General features: G+C 42.4%; 1 protein-coding gene across 2 annotated transcripts; it reads left to right on the forward strand.

Moving 5' to 3' along the window:
* The first annotated feature begins 628 nt into the window (after positions 1–628).
* On the forward strand, positions 629–18172 carry LOC112266786 (CAP-Gly domain-containing linker protein 3). Of its 2 annotated transcripts, XM_024444583.2 has the most exons (15): positions 629–755; positions 3887–4039; positions 4938–5077; positions 8611–8704; positions 8859–9020; positions 9599–9717; positions 11761–11997; positions 12305–12364; positions 13131–13266; positions 13458–13607; positions 14087–14221; positions 14341–14464; positions 14718–14785; positions 14896–14968; positions 15102–18172. In XM_024444583.2, exons 2-15 carry the CDS (start codon positions 3907–3909, stop codon positions 15154–15156), a joined length of 1686 nt encoding a protein of 561 aa, XP_024300351.1. In that variant the 5' UTR covers positions 629–755; positions 3887–3906; the 3' UTR covers positions 15157–18172. The 2 variants fall into 2 exon arrangements, with proteins under 2 accessions (XP_024300351.1, XP_024300352.1); XM_024444584.2 differs by lacking the exon at positions 12305–12364.
* Positions 18173–18263: the final 91 nt, after the last annotated feature.

Below are 18263 nucleotides of genomic sequence, written 5' to 3' on the forward strand. Positions count from 1 at the left end.
TAGCAGTACTGCTGGTAGTAGCAGTACTACCAGTAGAGCTGGCATGTGTCTCTTACTTTTTTAACCACTTATCAATTGTCGCGCAAACGGAATGAGCAGCAGCTACGTTTGGCTACATATGGACCATTAGTGGAATTCCCCGCAAGAGAGTAACGGTTAATGTGATTGGATGTTAATTATTTGACATGGTGTTGTTATTTCGCTGAACACTAGATGGTTTCATTTTATTTTTGGCAGTGAAACGAGGCTACTCAGGCGAGAAAGAAACCTCACCCAAATGTATAGCCCCGTTAGAAAATATAAATGGACTGTTAGAAAATGTGAAGAATATATATATATATATACATTTTCTAACAGTCCATTCATATTTTCTAACGGGGCTTTACATACAAGCTCTGGCCTTTATTTTCTTAAAATGCGATTTTAAATTGAACCCTAACCTTAACCACACTTATACCGAACCCTAATCTTAAATTAAGATTGTAAAAAGCCATTTTTTACCTCATGAATTTTTAAATTAGAGCAAATTTTGTGGCTGTGGTAACTAGGCGAATTCCTGTGCCAAGGAAGGACACTCACAATTGTGCTCGTAGCCTACGTTGTGTATGGTTGTGGTCCATGCGTGTTCACGCCCGTGACGCAGTCACAGAGAAAGACCTTCGCAGCATTATAGCAGCATCCTCAGCACCATTGCTGTTCTCATTTAGCTAAACCGCGAGGAAAAGCTTGAGATAATCAAAAAGGATTGTTTTGAGGTAAGATGAATATCATTTATGCATATAAGATTCTAATTATTATATTTTGTTTGATAAAATGTATTTGCTTCCTGTGTTTTTCACAGCATGTGTGTTTGTCTTGATACCGAGCCTAGAAAGATGGATGCTCTGAAAACACTGTTCCATGAAATCTCACTGTCGGATGTTTTTTTTCCGCCCATTTTATCATAGAAGCGCAAACATAAGACATCGGCCCATATATTATGCGTCTTCTCATTGTTATTGGATCAAATGAATAGTTTCACATGTGATCTGTAAAATCCTCCTCCACCATATTTCTCATTGTTTGTCAACGGGGCGTTATTTCTCGTTTTTTTCCATTTTATCATATGCACGTTGTAGAGCAATGCAATATGCACATTTTGCGTTATTGCTCATTGCAACACTAATATATTGTTTTTATTTATAGTCAATGACTCAAACATACAAGCTCTGGCCTATTGTTTTTGTCAAATTCAGTAGGATGGCATTAGTGTGACCCAGCCAAATTTTAAAATGCTATTCATTCCATTACAATAGGTATTGAATAGAAAATCAAAATCTGTAAGGTTTGTTGCACCTGTTTTTCCTCATATTTTGCTATCTAAATGTATTTGCCTCCAGGTTTTACACATCTTGTTGATTCATATGAGCACTGTTGCACAAGACTTAGTCATATACAGTACTCGATTTTATTAAAACAAATAATATGCTCTTGCTAATTATACATCACATTTATTCCAGTGAAAATGCTGTCTGTGACTGAGACTTCATTCATAAAACACACTACTGTCAGATCAGGGCTAGGAACTAAGAGGAGCAGGGCAACTCAGAGGAGACGATGATGGCTGCCATTACTGGACTCTGTTAGTAGAATAGTCATAATTGGTGACAGGTATTGCACAGCACAGGTATAGTTATCTACCAGTCATCGGACCCTATATCTTGGATAGCCTTTGTTTCAACATAATCCTTTTGGGATGTCAGGAAACTTGTTGTATCACCCATTCTGCAGTGGCTATTGATTCAGCGGCAGATCATGGGAAGCACTTAAGAATGTATAAAACTAAAGGAAGAAATCAAAGTAAAATGTAGGAGCTCGTGGGTAAGGTGACTCACTGCGCAGGGACATTTGCTTCCAAATCATCCAGGCTATGATATCTCTTGACTATGTATCCATGTTATGTTTCCATATCCAAACACGACTAGGAACCCCCTCAATATGATGCAACTGAAGGAAACAGGCGACTCGTAGAGTATCAGAAGGATGGTATCTGCCTGAGTGGGGGTTGTTCATTTGGCTTTGAGTCTGTATCACAGCAGAATCGGTCTCTGTTAATGCAGTTACCCTAACACGGAACCCAAACCGGCTGCGCACGTGCGCCATCGTGCAGAAATGTATTTTGTCCCCCCACACCAAAAGCAATCACGACACGCAGGTTAAAATATCAAAACAAACTCTTTATGGCTAGTTAGCTTGCACTTGCTAGCTAATTTGTCCTATTTAGCTGGCTTGCTGTTGCTAGCTAATTTGTCCTGGGATATAAACATTGAGTTGTTGTTTGACCTGAAATGCACAAGATCCTCTACTCCGCCAATTAATTAATAAATAATCCACACATAAAACGGTCAACCGAATCATTTCTAGTCATCTCTCTTCCTTCCAGGCCTTTTCTTCTCTTGACTTTATATTGCGATTGGCAACTTTCATAAATTAGGTGTATTACCGCCACTGACCTCGTTTGTCTTTCAGTCACCCACGTGGGTATAACCAATGAGGAGATGGCACGTGTGTATCTGCTTCTATAAACCAATGAGGAGATGGGAGAGGCAGGACTTGCTGCGCGATCTGCGTCAGAAATAGAACTGATTTCTATTTTAGCCCTTGGCAACGCAGACGCTCGTTGGCGCGCACGAGCAGTGTGGGTGCAATAATTGAATAACATAGATTTCTACCTTTATTTTGCAATGTGTGTGGTCAGCCTGTAAGCGTAATGAATACAGCACAGACCACTGTATGGCCTCTGTTTTGCCTCACTGTTTGACCCGATAATGCTTGAGTTGGTAGACTGATACAATAGCACAGCTGCGCAATAGGATAAGGCTTTTACTGATTGTGTGATGAGCTCTTTCTCTGTCTCTCTTTCTTCTCTCTCTCTGGACTTCTTTCAAAATCCTAAAGGATTAGCAGAGGCATGGATGGACAATATAGTCTGTGTATTAGATTACTTGGCAGCATAATCATGTTCAGGCCGGATGGATCTGTTTTAGATACATGTGCCGTGCTCACCGTGCAGTCAGACTTTGGAGGAAGCAGCCCTTGGACGTGACAAAAAAGACCCAGTGAATAATTGACACTATCATAGACTGTTCCCATTTCAATGTTGGGATAAACCGTTTCTCAGTTGTGTTAGTGCTTCTGTTCTTAAGGGGTGTTTATAATAAATACATATAGCTTATTCTCTGACCCTAGATTGAACATTTATTTCACGGTGGAAATCCAGTCAGGCCATGTCAACGTAATAGGCTAAAGGGTCCATTGTGTTGTATATAAATTGCATTAGCATTGACATCCTGATACTATTAAGGCTTTTGCATAGATGTTTTACTGTTTGTTCAGCAGCCCCTCAGAAATGAGTGCAGCAATGTCCAACACATACTGTACAGTACATGCATCCCTGATTTCCCATAGTCAGAACGGATGTGCAAAATCTGCTGCTGCATAAACTATTTGGAAAATATAGCTCAGCCCTTTAGCTATGTCCAGGCCAATGATGGACATTAAGACTTAGTATTAGCATGCACTGACATGGTACAATCAATTAGACTGCCTGTTAGCCTGTCTGCTCTCTGAGTCTCCTCATCTCTTGTCAGTAAGTGCAGTTATCAGTGAGTCACTACTGACCGTCTCTCACAGGCCCTAGAGCCAAACATAGAGCCTGTCTGCTCTGAGGGTATAGACTTGCCAGAGTAGATAGGCTGCCATGGGAACAAGACTCTTGTAAGCAACTACTTCATGTGACTCTTGGCTGAGTCATAGACGTATGAGAACTGTTCAGAGAAACCTGCGATGGAGCTGTTTGTTCTGTAGTGCCACTCAAGGAATGTTTGTCATCCATCTTGTTTTCCAGGCCCGCCGACGTCTAGCAGAATGACTAAAGAGCAGACTGCCGAGGTGGAGGAGGAGGCCCAGCCTGCCTCTGAGTACCAGAGCCCAGTTCACGAGCCCCGGAAGAGGCCCATGGTCCACCCATCTGCCCAGGCCCCCCTCCCCAAAGACTATGGTGGGTCCTAGGCCTCAGGCTCCAGGGCCCGTCTCATAGTAGGAGTGCTGATCTAGGATCAGTTTAGCTTTTTAGGTCATAATGAATAAGATTATATAGACGGGAGTGACTTGACCCCAAATCAGCACGTTGGGACGTTTCGTGAATACAGGCCAAGTCCCTTTGTTATAATGCTCCCTACTCAACACTGCTTTATATGTAACATTGAATTTTGGGCTCTGGGCCATGTGCTGCTGTAGCCTCGGTCCACAAAGAGCCTTTCACCAAGCACAGACCACTGCCTGGTCAAAACAACCTCTGCAGATTCATAGAATCATAATGAAAATATGTAATAAAATGTATATGATCTATAAATAAGTGAACAAGGCCTTTTATGGCATGTTATTGATCCTTTTAGTAGATGGATTTTGACTTTGGGGCTGTTATATGCAAACAGTATGGTATTGCTGGACACTTTATGCCAATGAATGTAAGTGGTTGCTGCAGGCTAAAATGATGTGAAGCTTTTTATTTCAGTTTTCCCACAAGCTTCAATGCATTTATTATGATGGGGTATTATAAAAACAAAGTAAGATCAATTGTGTTCCCACTTCGGTAGGGCTTCAATCTACCACATCCTGCTTTTAGAAACGGTGCTTTTAAACAGGACAGAAATATTGGACGTCCCACAGAGAACTCCATAAGTAATTAAATAGAGTGCACTAACAGGCCTACTGTAAAATACAACCCAAAATATATGTATATTTTGTAATAATAAAAAAAATATGATATTTAATATCACACATTCAGAATGAGTCAATATGCTGTCTGACATAAAAACATAAAAATAGCAAGAGAGGCACATGTAATACTGATTTGATGAGGATAATTATCTTGTTGGCATTCCGTACCTTTCCAGTCTTCACATTCTTTGACCCAAATGATCCTGCGTGTCTGGAGATCCTGCTGGATCCGCGCACCACCATCCCAGAGCTGTTTGCCATCATCCGTCAGTGGGTCCCACAGGTCCAGCACAAGATCGACCTCATCGGAAACGAGGTGAGTTACTGCCGGTCCGATTTCAGCAGACTACAGGCCTGAATTCAGCTCAGACACAACACTGGAGGCCACAACAAAAATCTTAACTCAGTGGCTCATGGATCTGCACCACATTCATACCCACACATGCCGTCCGAGCCGGGCCTAGCCATTTGTTGGGGGGGGGCCCTAACTTGCGAGCAAAACATTTTGCTGCTCTTGACAGCGGAAAGGAACAATTGACGTTTTAAAGTACATTTCCTCCAATTCTACGCATTTTACCATGGGGCATATAAAAAATATTAGTTATAAAGCAAGTTTGCTGCTATTCTACAGGATTTGCCATGGGGCGGAGAGAAGATTTAGCAATTGTATAACTCATTTAATGCAATTCTAAACATTGTACCATAGGGTGGAGAGAAATTTTTGCAGTTTTTAATGTGATATTTGAATGAGAGTGACTAACAAAATCAATGGGGGCCACCCAGTTGGTAATTCGGCTATGATTAATACAAGTTTAGATAGCTGGTTAGACTAATTTACTGATCTAAAAAATGTTAGCTGACATGGGCTAGTTGAGAGACTGTCCAACTGACATAGCAGGAGAAAAATTGCTGATGCACAACCAAATTTGCACCTTGTGTAATCTAATATTGTAACTCTCAACAATAAGTTGAGATCGACTGAGTTCCTTTTATGGACATTTTTCCGCGAGCCTACAAAAGAGGCGGGACGCCAGATGCCCATCCCTGGCCTACAAAGTTGAATTTGGCGTTTCACAAGGTTCTGTGCTTGGACCCATATAATTGTTTTCTTTATTTCTACTGTACATAACAGACAGAGTATATTACTGCATAGTGCAGCAAAGATACAGGTCTCCAACCAAAATACAATACACACAGGAAACAAAATTCACCATGCAGTCAGTAGTTGAAGAGAACATGGAAACGCTCATCAACATACTGTAACACACAACAATGCACACCTTTTAGCTCAAATTCATTGAAATCTCATGAACAATATCAATGTATTAAATCCCTTACTATCTAAAGAGCAGTGACCTTTCAGCTGCATGCAACCTTCTAGAGTTGGTCACCATCACCACATGCTGCATTTGCAGTAAGGAGAGAAGTCCATTGGTCTGTGCTCAGCTTGCTGCTCTGCTCTCGTGCTCTTCAGAGCTGCCAACAGGGCAGACGCATCAAGTTCCTTGATCCCTGGAGGAATGCAGTCGATGCAGGCCTAGTAATTGTGTTGTTTGACCGCTCTTTGTGGTGAACTCCTGCGGCTCTGAGCCGGTCAGCAGCGGTACACTGTTGTTGTTGGCCAAGGTCCTGCTAGAAGATTACAGACTCGTTATCACACTAACCTAGTAAGTGAGTGTTTTTTGAAAAACCCACTAGTAGAGCCTCAATGTTGGTAAGGCTCCACAAAGATAACCCATTAAGGCACAAGGCAAGCCTAAGATGAGTATTTCCCAGTTCCATGCCCATACACAGTATGTGCTGTTGAATAAGCGTGTATGTGTATGGGCATGGGATTGGGAAATACTCTTCTTGTGTTTGTCTTGTGCCTTAATGGGTTGTCTTATATTGGGATCTGTATTGTGGGAGGCTTGGTGGCTTTGGCTTCTGTTGGAGGCATGACTTACACAACCCCTTGGGGCACTTTAGCAAAGTTGAAGCTTTACTAGTGAACTTTTCACAAACACCTTCTTACTAAGGATGTTGTCATGTAAGGTGTAGGTTATGTTTCAGTCGATTCCCTTTTATATTGCTGTTGCTCAGATGAAAGTGCACAGCTTTAGCTCAGGACCCACCATTACTGCAGTGTGAGTAGTGTTAATGTGACCATAGGAGTAGGAACTCTCATAACCCTGAGGGGGAAGAGTGATGAGGGTGGGATGTGAATCAACATAAAGTATGCATACTTCAAGTTTCAGACTCATTTCCTAATCCCGCCCTACTGTCTTGGAGAGGGGGGAAGATATGCCCCATAAAAACACATGTACACACACCAAGCAAATACACACTCTTAGTTAACTCGGTTTCCTCTTAGCCTTGCAGCTTTAGTGTTAGGATTGATCGTAAAGTCAGCCTCAGTTCCTGGGTGTCCCCTGGGACTCCATGATGGCTGTGATTGATGGCTGAGATAATAGGGTCTTTCCATTACCCAAACAGGCTCTGCACTAAGACAGACTCTAAATCAGACCAGGTTGTCAGATATGGGCAAAGAACCACTCTGCTGCACTCTCGGTAAACAACCTCAGCCCTCTGGCAAATAGTCAATGTCTTTTTGACAGTATTTGAGAGTATTTTCATTAACAGAGATGCATTGACTTATCTGCAAAAGGCTTATGTGGATGTAGGCTTTTGCTCCAATCAAATCAGGAACGCACCTGATTCAACCTAACAAAGTCCTAAATGAAGTCGAATCAGGAGTGTATGGCTTTGGCACATACAGATTGGCCACCGCTTCTTTACAAGCTACTTGGACAGTAAGAATTTCCACCAATATCAGTTACTGGCCCCAAATTCCTTTTCGACAATGTTAGCCTCGTGTTAGCACTGCAGCTACAGGGATCCATCTTATAGAATCCATGTTGAATCATGAAAGTGTGCATGGTGGTGTCCTCATTAAGCCTCAGGAGAGGACTTGTCTGATAATATCTTGTTCATTCAGTTGGACTACATGCCTCTGTATGAAAAGGCATAGTCTCAGGGCTTGAGGAGAGTGTGCTCATTTCGTCTCTCTTGATTGACACGGGTGGATATTGAACTGTCCCGAGATAGTTGCTAGTCCAGTTCAGGAATCAGGATGGGTCCTTTTTCACCTGTCACTCGACACCCGTCACTGCTATCTGCTGGCACTAGAGGAGAGAGCTAATTAACTGGAGTTTCACTGCATCTTCAAATCTTCACCGTTGGGAATATGGCTTTACATAGCACATCTGACACTCAGCAAGACATTGATGGAGGTTATTCGACGTTGTAAAGGGTGCCATGAATAGTTTGCTGTTATCTCCCATTGGTACTGTTTCCAATGTACCGAGTACAAGCTTAGATATTCAGTTGAAACAGCATAGTTAATGTATGTCACTTCCAGTAACGACTGCCATCATTTCAATATTTGTCTCCCTCAAATGTTTTACCTATCCAAAATGGCTGCCGGTTCCTCATGTAGATGGATGCTACTCAGCAAGGACAGCCTCTGATGAAGTTGCAATGCAGTGGAAATGAACGTGGCGCTTAATTCATGACACAACAGGAAGCTATCCTCACCTTCCCCATCATTAGAGTTCACGAACACGTGTCGTCTGTGCTATTTGGGTGTGAATGGCTCATCCTGCTAATGTGGCTACGCTAAGCACAGGGAGCATCACTCAGAGAGATGAGAGGCTATGGCCCTGGGGTGGGGTGGTCTGTATGTGTGAGTGATGACTGGCGTTAGTGTTTCATAGTGTTTTAAAGGCATCTGATAGTACTTCTCTCTCTGCCTTTCCCCTAGCCTCTCTCTCTCTCTCTCTTCACTGAACAGTCCTTGTCTCCTCTCAGATCTTGAAGCGTGGTTGCCATGTCAACGACCGTGACGGACTGACAGACATGACCTTGCTCCACTACAGTTGCAAAGCCGGGGCCCATGGAGTCGGTGAGACTCTCAAACAAACCCTCAACTGATTGTTCATTTCAAATGTCTTAATCCTTAATAAAGCTTTCATAAAATAAAGTATTTTTAGTTTAAGATTCAGTGCCGTTTTACTGTAGTTTCCTACAAATTTTGTCCATCTTGTGACCCCGTCCAGGTGACCCTGCCGCTGCCCTCAGGCTGTCCAATCAGCTAATTTCCCTGGGGGCAGACGTGAGCCTCCGCAGCCGCTGGACCAACATGAACGCCCTGCACTACGCAGCCTACTTCGACGTGCCAGAGCTGATTCGCATTCTCCTCAAGGCCTCCAAACCCCGAGGTGAGTAGCGTCAACACAACCCATGTAGCCTACCTAGCCGACTAACAACATAGTCAGTCCTCGGGAGCTGTTGGAGACTAATAAACCTCTCCAAACACTCCCCAGACGACTTCCCTCACCCTGTTCGCACACTCACTCACTGTATACACACACACTCGCACTCCAAAGCTCCTGCTTGGACCTTGTCAGTTCTAGCATGCTCCTGGTGTATGTCCTGTATGTTCCTGTATTTCTCCTCCCTCCTCTTCCTGGACTTCCAATCAGAACTAACACTGCATCCAGCCCCTACCAGCATTGACCCAAGGCCATTTCATTAACTCCTACATTGATTTATCATCGCTCCACCACACCTGACCATTGATTGTGGCCGTTTTGTCTCAATTGTTATTTCTCCTGACTACGGACCATGGGTCTCAAGCACAACACAAGACTCCTAAGAGATTAAATTGGCAATGCTTTCAGGGACCCCTAGGAGAAGGAATTGGCTTACGCTTTTAGAATAAAACTAAGACAATAGGTGACGTTGGCTTTACAATTCAGATTGATTTGATCTGAACCTGGTTGTACTGTCTCTGTAGTGCTGAATTCCACCTGTAGTGACTTCCACCATGGCACAGCCCTGCACATCGCTGCCTCCAACCTGTGTCTGGGATCAGTCCAGTGTCTGCTAGAGCATGGAGCCAACCCCACTGTTCGGGTAAGAGCACTATTGACTAGACCTCTCTTTTGTACGTCTCTTTCTCATGGTAACTAACTACAAACAGAAATTATGAAATTGAATATGGCATATACACTCACTGGACAGTTTATTAGGTGCTTGATCGCTCCTACAGACTGAGTCTATATAAAGCAGGCAGACAGGCATCGAGGCATTCAGTAACTGTTGGATTGAACATTAGAATGGGCAAAACAAGTGACCTAAACGACTTCGAGTGTGTTATGATTGTCGGTGTCAGGCGAGCCGGATCCAGTATCTTAGAAACGGCTGCCCTCTTGGGCTTTTCGCGCACAACAGTGTCTAGGGTTTGCCAAGAATGGTGTGACAATCAAAAACCATCCAGTCAGCAGCTGTCCTGTGGGCGAAAACAGCTTGTTGATGAGAGATGTCGAAGGAGAGTAGCAAGAATCGTGCAAGCTACACGCTTAGAAAAAAGGGTTCCAAAAGTGTTCTTCGGCTGTCCCCATAGGAGAACCCTTTTTGGTTCCAGGTAGAACCCTTTTGTGTTCCATGTCGAACCCTCTGTAGAAAGGGTTCTACCTGGAACCCTTTAATTTTCTAGATAGAACCTTTTCTTCTAAGAGTGTAACAGGCGGGCAGCAAACACAGAAATAACGCCACAGTACAACAGCGGTGTGCAGAATAGCATCCCGGAATACACAACTCGTCGATCCTTGTAATGGATTGGCTATCGCAGCAGACGACCCCACCGGATTCCACTCCTATCAGCTAAAAGAAGCTGCTCCAGTGGGCACGGGATCACCAACACTGGACAATTGAGGAGTGGACATCGCCTGGAACATGACAGCGAGTTCAGTTAATTTTGAGTGTCCTGGTCAGTCCCCAGACCTCAACCCAATAGAATATCTTTGGGTTGAGATGGAATGGGCTGTTCGCAGCATGAATGTACCGCTGTCCAATCTGCATGAAACTGCGTGATGCCATCACGTCTGCATGAACTAACATCCCTGTGGAACTTTTCCGACACCTTGTGGAATTCTCCGAAGAATTCAGGCTGTTCTGAAGGCAAAAGGGGGCCTGACCCGGTACCACAGTAATAGAATGGGTGTGCATCTGAGGTTTCATGTCTCTTTGATATGATTTCTTGGTAACTTAAAAGGGAGCTGAACCTCCTGATTTGGCCTCATTTTTCAGCTTGGTCATTAAGAAACAACTTCACTCTCTCAAAACAGTACTCGGTTACAGTCACTCACCCTTCTAGATAACGTGAAACAGTCTAACAGGCCTTGAAGTCGCTTAGGAAAGCTATTGCTTTTTTTAACCAACTTCTTTCACCAATTAGCTTTAGTCAGCTGGTGTGTGACCGTGGCAAGTTGGCTTGACATTTGATAGCTCTGGGGCTTGTTAAATAATTTACACAATGTAAATTGCGCAGTATTTTTTATGTTGCCCACCTTTTAGTTTAGTCTCATTAAATTATTTCAATATTTGTATTTGAATTTCTACAATTTATAGTTGGTTTGAGGTTGTTAGATCATTGAAATTTGGAGCTATTGGCATTTAAAAATATTGTCCCATGTACATTGTGTAATTTACTGATGTCCCTAACTAGCCCCAATTGACCATGGACATTATGATCAGGTCTCATGCAGCTGTGCGCTGAATTGATGATTACTTGGGTGCTGCCAGCTGTAGGCATGTGGGCAGGCTTGAAATAAACCCAACCAAAGCTAAACTGTTACAGTACCCTTTTATTCCGTGACATACACTTTATTTCTATCATTTTGCAAATCTCAGACTGACTTTATGACCAAAACTATCCTATTTAGACTTTGTAGTCAATTTTGACAGTAGAATAAATATTTATGGCTCATATCAATGCCACAGACCATTTTCAAAATGAGAAGTTGCTTTTTAGGGGCAGTCGCTCTTTAAAAACACTGTTTCTGTTTTATGTGGGGATGACTTCGACACAAATATGCCAATTTATTTCTGATGTCCCTTTCTCTCTCCCTTTTTCTCTCCCTCCCCTCCCTCCTTCTCTGTCTCGCTCTCTGACAGAATGATAAGGGCCAGGGGCCGGCTGAGGTGGTCCCTGACCCCATGGACATGACTCTGGACAAAGCAGAGGCGGCCATGGTGGCAAAGGAGCTGAAGCAGCTGCTGCTGGACTCTGTGCCACTCAGCTGCAACCTGCCCCGCGCCACCCTGCTCAACTACGACAACATCCCTGGCAACCTCATGCTCACCTCCATCGGCCTGAAACTGGGCGACCGTGTGGTGCTGGACGACATGAAGGTGTGTGTGTGTGTGTGTGTGCGGTTTGTCAGGATTGGGAGGCAAAGGTGAGAAATGGGAGCCTTAAAGAGTGCATTAAAATGAATTAAAGTGAAGTGAATTAAAATAAACTGCTGAATTTTGTGAGCGCGTTTATGTGCATAAGACCATTGAAATGGCTTTCAATTATCTTTATATATTTTTTTATAGTGGCCAGTATGAGGTATTATTCATCCTATATGGTGGAGCCCTGCTGCTTGTTGTACTGTGTGAGACGAGAACGTGAATTCTAGCAAACATTTATTCCCACTTGTGTTAACACGTATAGCTCCCCAAAAAATCGAGCAGTGATGAAATTGACATCTCAGCTCTGCATCACCTGAAGCAGGTGGGTAGCCCTCGACCGGTGTCTACTTGCATAACTGAACACATTTAATCGTGTTTTCAGGTGTATTTCCATGACTGACCGCATTACTGACTGCACTAAACGACGTAGTCTCCCTTGGTGCATTAATTTGGTATTTACCATGCATCACTAACTGCACTTCAAATGCATTGAAAACCTATGTGTGGCCTACTCTATGTCAGCAACTGCAATCCACTCATTTGAAATGGTGTCCACATACTTTTGTATATATAGTGTATGTCCTACTGACCACAGTATAATCACTTAAAACATGTTATTGTGTTGAGATGGGTAGACTACTAACCATAGCCTAGTCACAGACCTGGCCAACCCTGTTCCTGGAGAGCTACCCTCCTGAAGGTTTTCACTCCAATACTAGTAGTAACTAACCTGACTCAGATGATCAACCAGCTAATTATTAGAATCAGGTGCGCTAGATCAGAGTTGGAGCAAAAACCTTTAGGATGGTAGCTCTCCAGGAACAGGATTGGCCAGGCCTGGGCCCTAGTATCTCAGTAGTAAAGAATGACAGAAAGGTAGCAGATAAGCATGCTGCCCTGGTCTAGAGATGTCTCTAAGACTAGTCCTACCTCAGTGCTGTGGAGAAGTGTTGTTAACCATTTAATCCTGCCTGGTATCACCTTCAATAATAAAAATAGCTTGTTTTGTTTGATGAGCCCCTGTGGGGATCAATAAGGTTAATTCAATTTGATAGTCAAAATCCAATATAAATGTCCCTCCTCCACAGACGGGCACCCTGCGCTTCTGTGGGACCACGGAGTTCGCCAGTGGCCAATGGGTAGGGGTGGAGCTGGACGAGCCAGAGGGCAAGAACGACGGAAGTGTGGGGGGGGTGCGTTACTTCATCTGCCCCCCCAAATTAGGTAAGCACCTGTTATTTCACTCACATTTTGGGAATTCTTTCTTAAATCTATTGAAATGCGCTAAGATTCCCCGTGAGAAAAGAGCAAAGAGAAGACTTGATTTCATAACTTTCTTTGTCAGTTTTATGCAGGTTTTATGCAATGCAGGTTTTTTTTCAGGGTTTTCTCTAATCACTTCTATTGTCCTGAAGGTATCTTTGCTCCAGTGTCGAAAATCACCAAAGCTGTTGAGCTGGCCCCCTCCTCTGTCACCTCCACACCCAAGACGCCCCGCATGGACTTCTCCCGCGTCACAGGAAAGAACAAGAAAGAAAAGAAGGAAATAATGGAGAGAGAGAAAGGTACAGGAAAGTGAAAGAGGACACCTAGTCAGTTGTACAACTGAAATGCGGCTTCCACAAAAGAGTTTCCCCATCAAGGGCCATGACATTCATTCTCATAGGAGCACAACAAGCCATCTGTTGAATCACAGACTTTATAACACATAAATAACACATGACTCATAGACTTTATAACACATTATAAACTGGTTCGAGCCCTGAATGCTGATTGGCTGACAGCCGTATACCACGGGTATGACAAAATATTTGTTTTTACGGCTCTAATTACGTTGGTAACCAGTTTATAATAGCAATAAGGCACCTCGGGGGTTGGTGTTATATGGCCAATATACCACGGTTAAGGGCTGTATCCAGGCACTCCGCGCTGCGTCGTGTCTAAGAACAGCCCTTAGCCATGATATATTGGCCATATACCACACCCCCTCGTGCCTTATTGCTTAAAAATAACATGTTAACTAACATTTGATTTCCTCCATCAGCTCTGAGGAAGAAGTCTATGTCCGTGGCCAGTCTGGACCCAGATGGGGTGAAAGTGGAACTTGGAGACCGGGTGCTGGTTGCTGGTGTGAAGCAGGGAATCATACGCTATTACGGAAAGACAGACTTTGCCCCAGGTAGGTCTGCTGGGAAATCAAGTCACTGCAACACTGGTGGTGGTAATTTCAAGAAATGTTTGACAAATGCTTAGAAATGTTTAATCAAGTTGAACTATTGATGATGTGTGTGTGTCCAGGTTACTGGTTTGGTGTGGAGCTGGAGCAGCCCACAGGAAAGCATGACGGGTCTGTTTTTGGTGTCCGCTACTTCACCTGCCTGCCCAAGTACGGCGTCTTTGCACCCCCGTCTCGCGTACAGAGGTATCATAACACCTATTTTAACACCTGTTTTTTTTTTTTTAAATGACCCTAAGATAACGTAACGACTTTATTGATAAGAAAGCATTTTACTGTACAGAACCTGTGGCATAAGCATGTTACTATGCTTATCAGTCATTCTCAGGCGAAGAGCTAGACAATATCAAACGTTCTCTGTTGTGATTGTAAAGGTTCATTCTGAACAGACTGACCGTCTTGTACGATACTAAGCACGGCTGTTTTAATGATCACCCAGAATCGGCGGATCAAAGGACGGTCAGAGCGGCGACGGCACGATGGTGAAGAAAGTCCACCAGGTGTCTAGTAAGTATCTACGGTCAAATCCGTCCGGTCATGTTAGCCAGCCCATGTCATCATGTACCTTCTCCTCCCACGTCTGCATTCTATCCAAAGATGTTCTTTGTTTATTCTAGTGAACCAGCCAAAGCGTAAATTCAACGCGGTGAGGTCACCTAAGGACATCACGTCTGAGAGCTCAATATCCAGGTAGAGTCTCTTCTTTTCCTCTCCGTGTTGTCTCTGAGTCAACAAATAGCACCTTAGAAATAAGCTCCTGTCGATGAATATGTCCAGTGATGCGAATCCCTCTCCTCTTCCTCCTGCTCATCCTCTTCCTCAGGTTGCTGTTCTGCTGCTGGTTCCCCTGGATGCTGCGAGCCGAGATGCAGTCCTAACCACACTCTCCTTCCACCTCCTCTTCCTCCTCCTCAAAAGATCTACTGCTCTCCTCTTAGTGTCCATCTTTCATTTGTGCTTTTCTCTGGCTGTTGCTGTCAGAATTACAGTAGTGAACCACTGCCCCCCCCTCCACTCTCTATTCCCCTTGATTGCAGTCAGTCCTATAGCAAAACCTAGTGCCTTGTATGTTAACTAACATCCTGCATTCCATTTGTAACACTAATAATGAGACAAAATAATTGTAACTCGAAATCTGGGACACAAACTCTACAAAAGCAACTATCTAATAGATATATTCATTTAGTTTTTGTAAGTTTCTCTATTTTGGTGTCGATTGCTTGTTGTTACCCTGTCAGAAGTTGCCAAAACCCTTAGACCAGTCAGCCAACTTCTCATGCCATGGAGCTTCTACTAGGGAACCTTTCAAATGACTAAGTACATACTGATATCCTTTGATTTGCTGCTGCTTCATCCTAATTTCCAGTATTTCAGAGGAGACCAACACATTGTCTGTCTGTCGTACTAAAGGGATTGATCCAAAATGTGCAAGTGTGAGTCAAATCGTGTTACTAATTTATTTTCCCATAAACATGCCTTTTTATTGTGAAAAGATGTGACATGAATATATGGTCATGTTCTTCTAATGTCATATGTCCAAAAGAAAACAGGGTTTAATATTATTCAGGATTCCTACATCCACTATTTCTCCACTTGCACTCTGAGAATTGTCCCAAATGTGCAATTGGAAATTTGTATATAGTATTGATTTGCTTGTTAATGGGCTTGTGTAATTGTAATATGCTCACACATGGTCCGAAAATGAAGTTCCTGGTCTCCGGAACTAAATTCTTTGAGAGATCCCTGTTAAATACTAGTTACCAGTGTTAGGAAATGTAATGCTAGCACGTACGTATGTCAATCATAATGTCCCAACTTCATTTCTGAAGGACATCTTTATCTGCACAGATAACTTCTCTACCCTTGAAAGACAATTTTCTAGCAATGGTATAAATCGTAGTATTATAGACACCTCTATTTGTCCATAACTGGGTCAAATAAGACTTTCATAACTTGGTTCCCAGGTGATTATTGCACTTTTGAACCAGTTGGTCTCAAAGTTACGTTAACCAAAACAGCTGCTCACCCCAAAATGTAATATAAGGGTAAACCACTTAGGTTAATATTGTTAAAGCTGTTTTCTTTATTGTGTAGCATGAAGTAGCAATAACTTTTGCTTAACTTTAACTTAAACGTAATGTTAAAAAAAAGCTTTATTTGCCCACATTTTTAAGTTTTGTTTATAGAAATAGGAAATCTACAGGGGTACCAAAATATACTTGTTCAAGATATGCTTCTTAATAAACTAGTACCCTCCTCCCCATCTGTAGGTTCCTTGTGGCACCAAAAGTGTTAATCTCAGGCTAAATCTGCACAGACGGAACATCTGCTAGCTCAGTGCTACCACAGTTTACACCCTCTGTTGACTATCCTCTCATGCTTCTCTCTCCTTCTCTCTCAAAGTTAGGCTTTGGTAAGTTTGTGGGTGTGAGCATTAGGAAAAAAATATGACCGTCTAAACTTGTGTGCGCTTAATGTCAAAATCTATGAGTATGTGCATAAAAACAGCAATATTTAACTGTGTACTTTGCAATGTGGATATGGATAGTGTCTTTGTCTACTCAACACTATGTAAGAACACCATGAGGAGGAGAGAAAACACCTGAACTTCCTCCTGCACTCTCTGAACACCGTTGTGAACATCCTGTGTTAACAGCACCGCGGAACAACGACAAAAATACTAATTAAATACTCTTGCACCATGTCGTTTTCTGAAATCGCCCCTTGTAAAAATGTGGCACTGAGCAATGTGGAACTGAACGCAACAATGCGTGGTTGTTTTTGATATTGCTAGTGTAAAGTTATGACTAGGTCTGTAAGAGAGCCGCTGAACAACAAGGATACTATGAGGGAATCAGCTTCAGCTTCATTTGATCTGAATAAGGGAGACGAGTATATCCAGTTTGAGAGAAACTCGTCCATTAAACCTCAAAGTCATTTAATGGGATACTTAAGATCCTGTGGCATTTGGAAATGTTCTCCTTTTTAAATTTAATTTAATTACTATCTCAACACAAAATGTTGCAAACTTTATCAGGACAGCTCGCTTTGTTAAAATCCTATGTTAGCCAAGAAAGGCTAAAAGTATACTGTGTCAAGAAGGACTGTGAGTTTCCTTACTAGTAGATAACAAACAAATCCTCGCCCCATACTGAAGTGCTTGATAATGAGTACGAACACATCAGAATGTCTTGTCTTTACTACTTATGCTGGAAAAATGTCATTAGAAATAAGTATAGCGTGCAACTTTGTTCATACTTACTACATGGTTGAGTTCAATAGTTGGTTGACTGGCAGATTTTATGCTCAAGAAAAGTCGTTTGATGCCAAGATTGACCAAAATGGTGTAGTTATTGCCTCGATGTTACACTCTGGTAGCATAATGTGTACCATAATATGCCAGTAGATGTCACTAATGTGTTACTTTGTTATCATCTACAACTAACAACTTGACAAGAATCTACGTTGATGAGTCCTCTCTTCAAATGTTATGTTCATTCGAGGACACTATGAACATGTATGTTAATCTTATTAAGTGGTGTACTGTCATTATATTTAAAAAAACTAAAAAAACAACATGTTATTCTAAAACTCTATCTCAACAATGGTTAATTTTCTTCATAGACATGTCGTTGCAGTTTGTTAAACATATATTTTGATAATTTCACTTAAGTGTACTTTTATTTTCCAGTGTGTGGGTGTCTGTGTCCAAAAATAGTTAATTAACTGGGGGGTGGGGGTGTACTGTTGGATTTATTATAGTGTCATGAATAATATTCATTGCATGCTCTTTATTTGCTGAAAGTTTCTTTTTACGATGGTGTATCTCAGCATGAAAATGCTTATAATTAAAACTCTGACTATGAATCTAATAAAAGTTGATGTTGTTTTCTACATTTGCTGTTGCTTGCTTTTGTTCAAACAACTTTAGAGATAAATCACTCAGACACTTACTGTAATTGCTCAAATGTGCATTTATTGCAGG

This window comes from Oncorhynchus tshawytscha, linkage group LG14 (genome assembly GCF_018296145.1).
Source record: "Oncorhynchus tshawytscha isolate Ot180627B linkage group LG14, Otsh_v2.0, whole genome shotgun sequence".
NCBI lineage: Eukaryota > Metazoa > Chordata > Actinopteri > Salmoniformes > Salmonidae > Oncorhynchus > Oncorhynchus tshawytscha.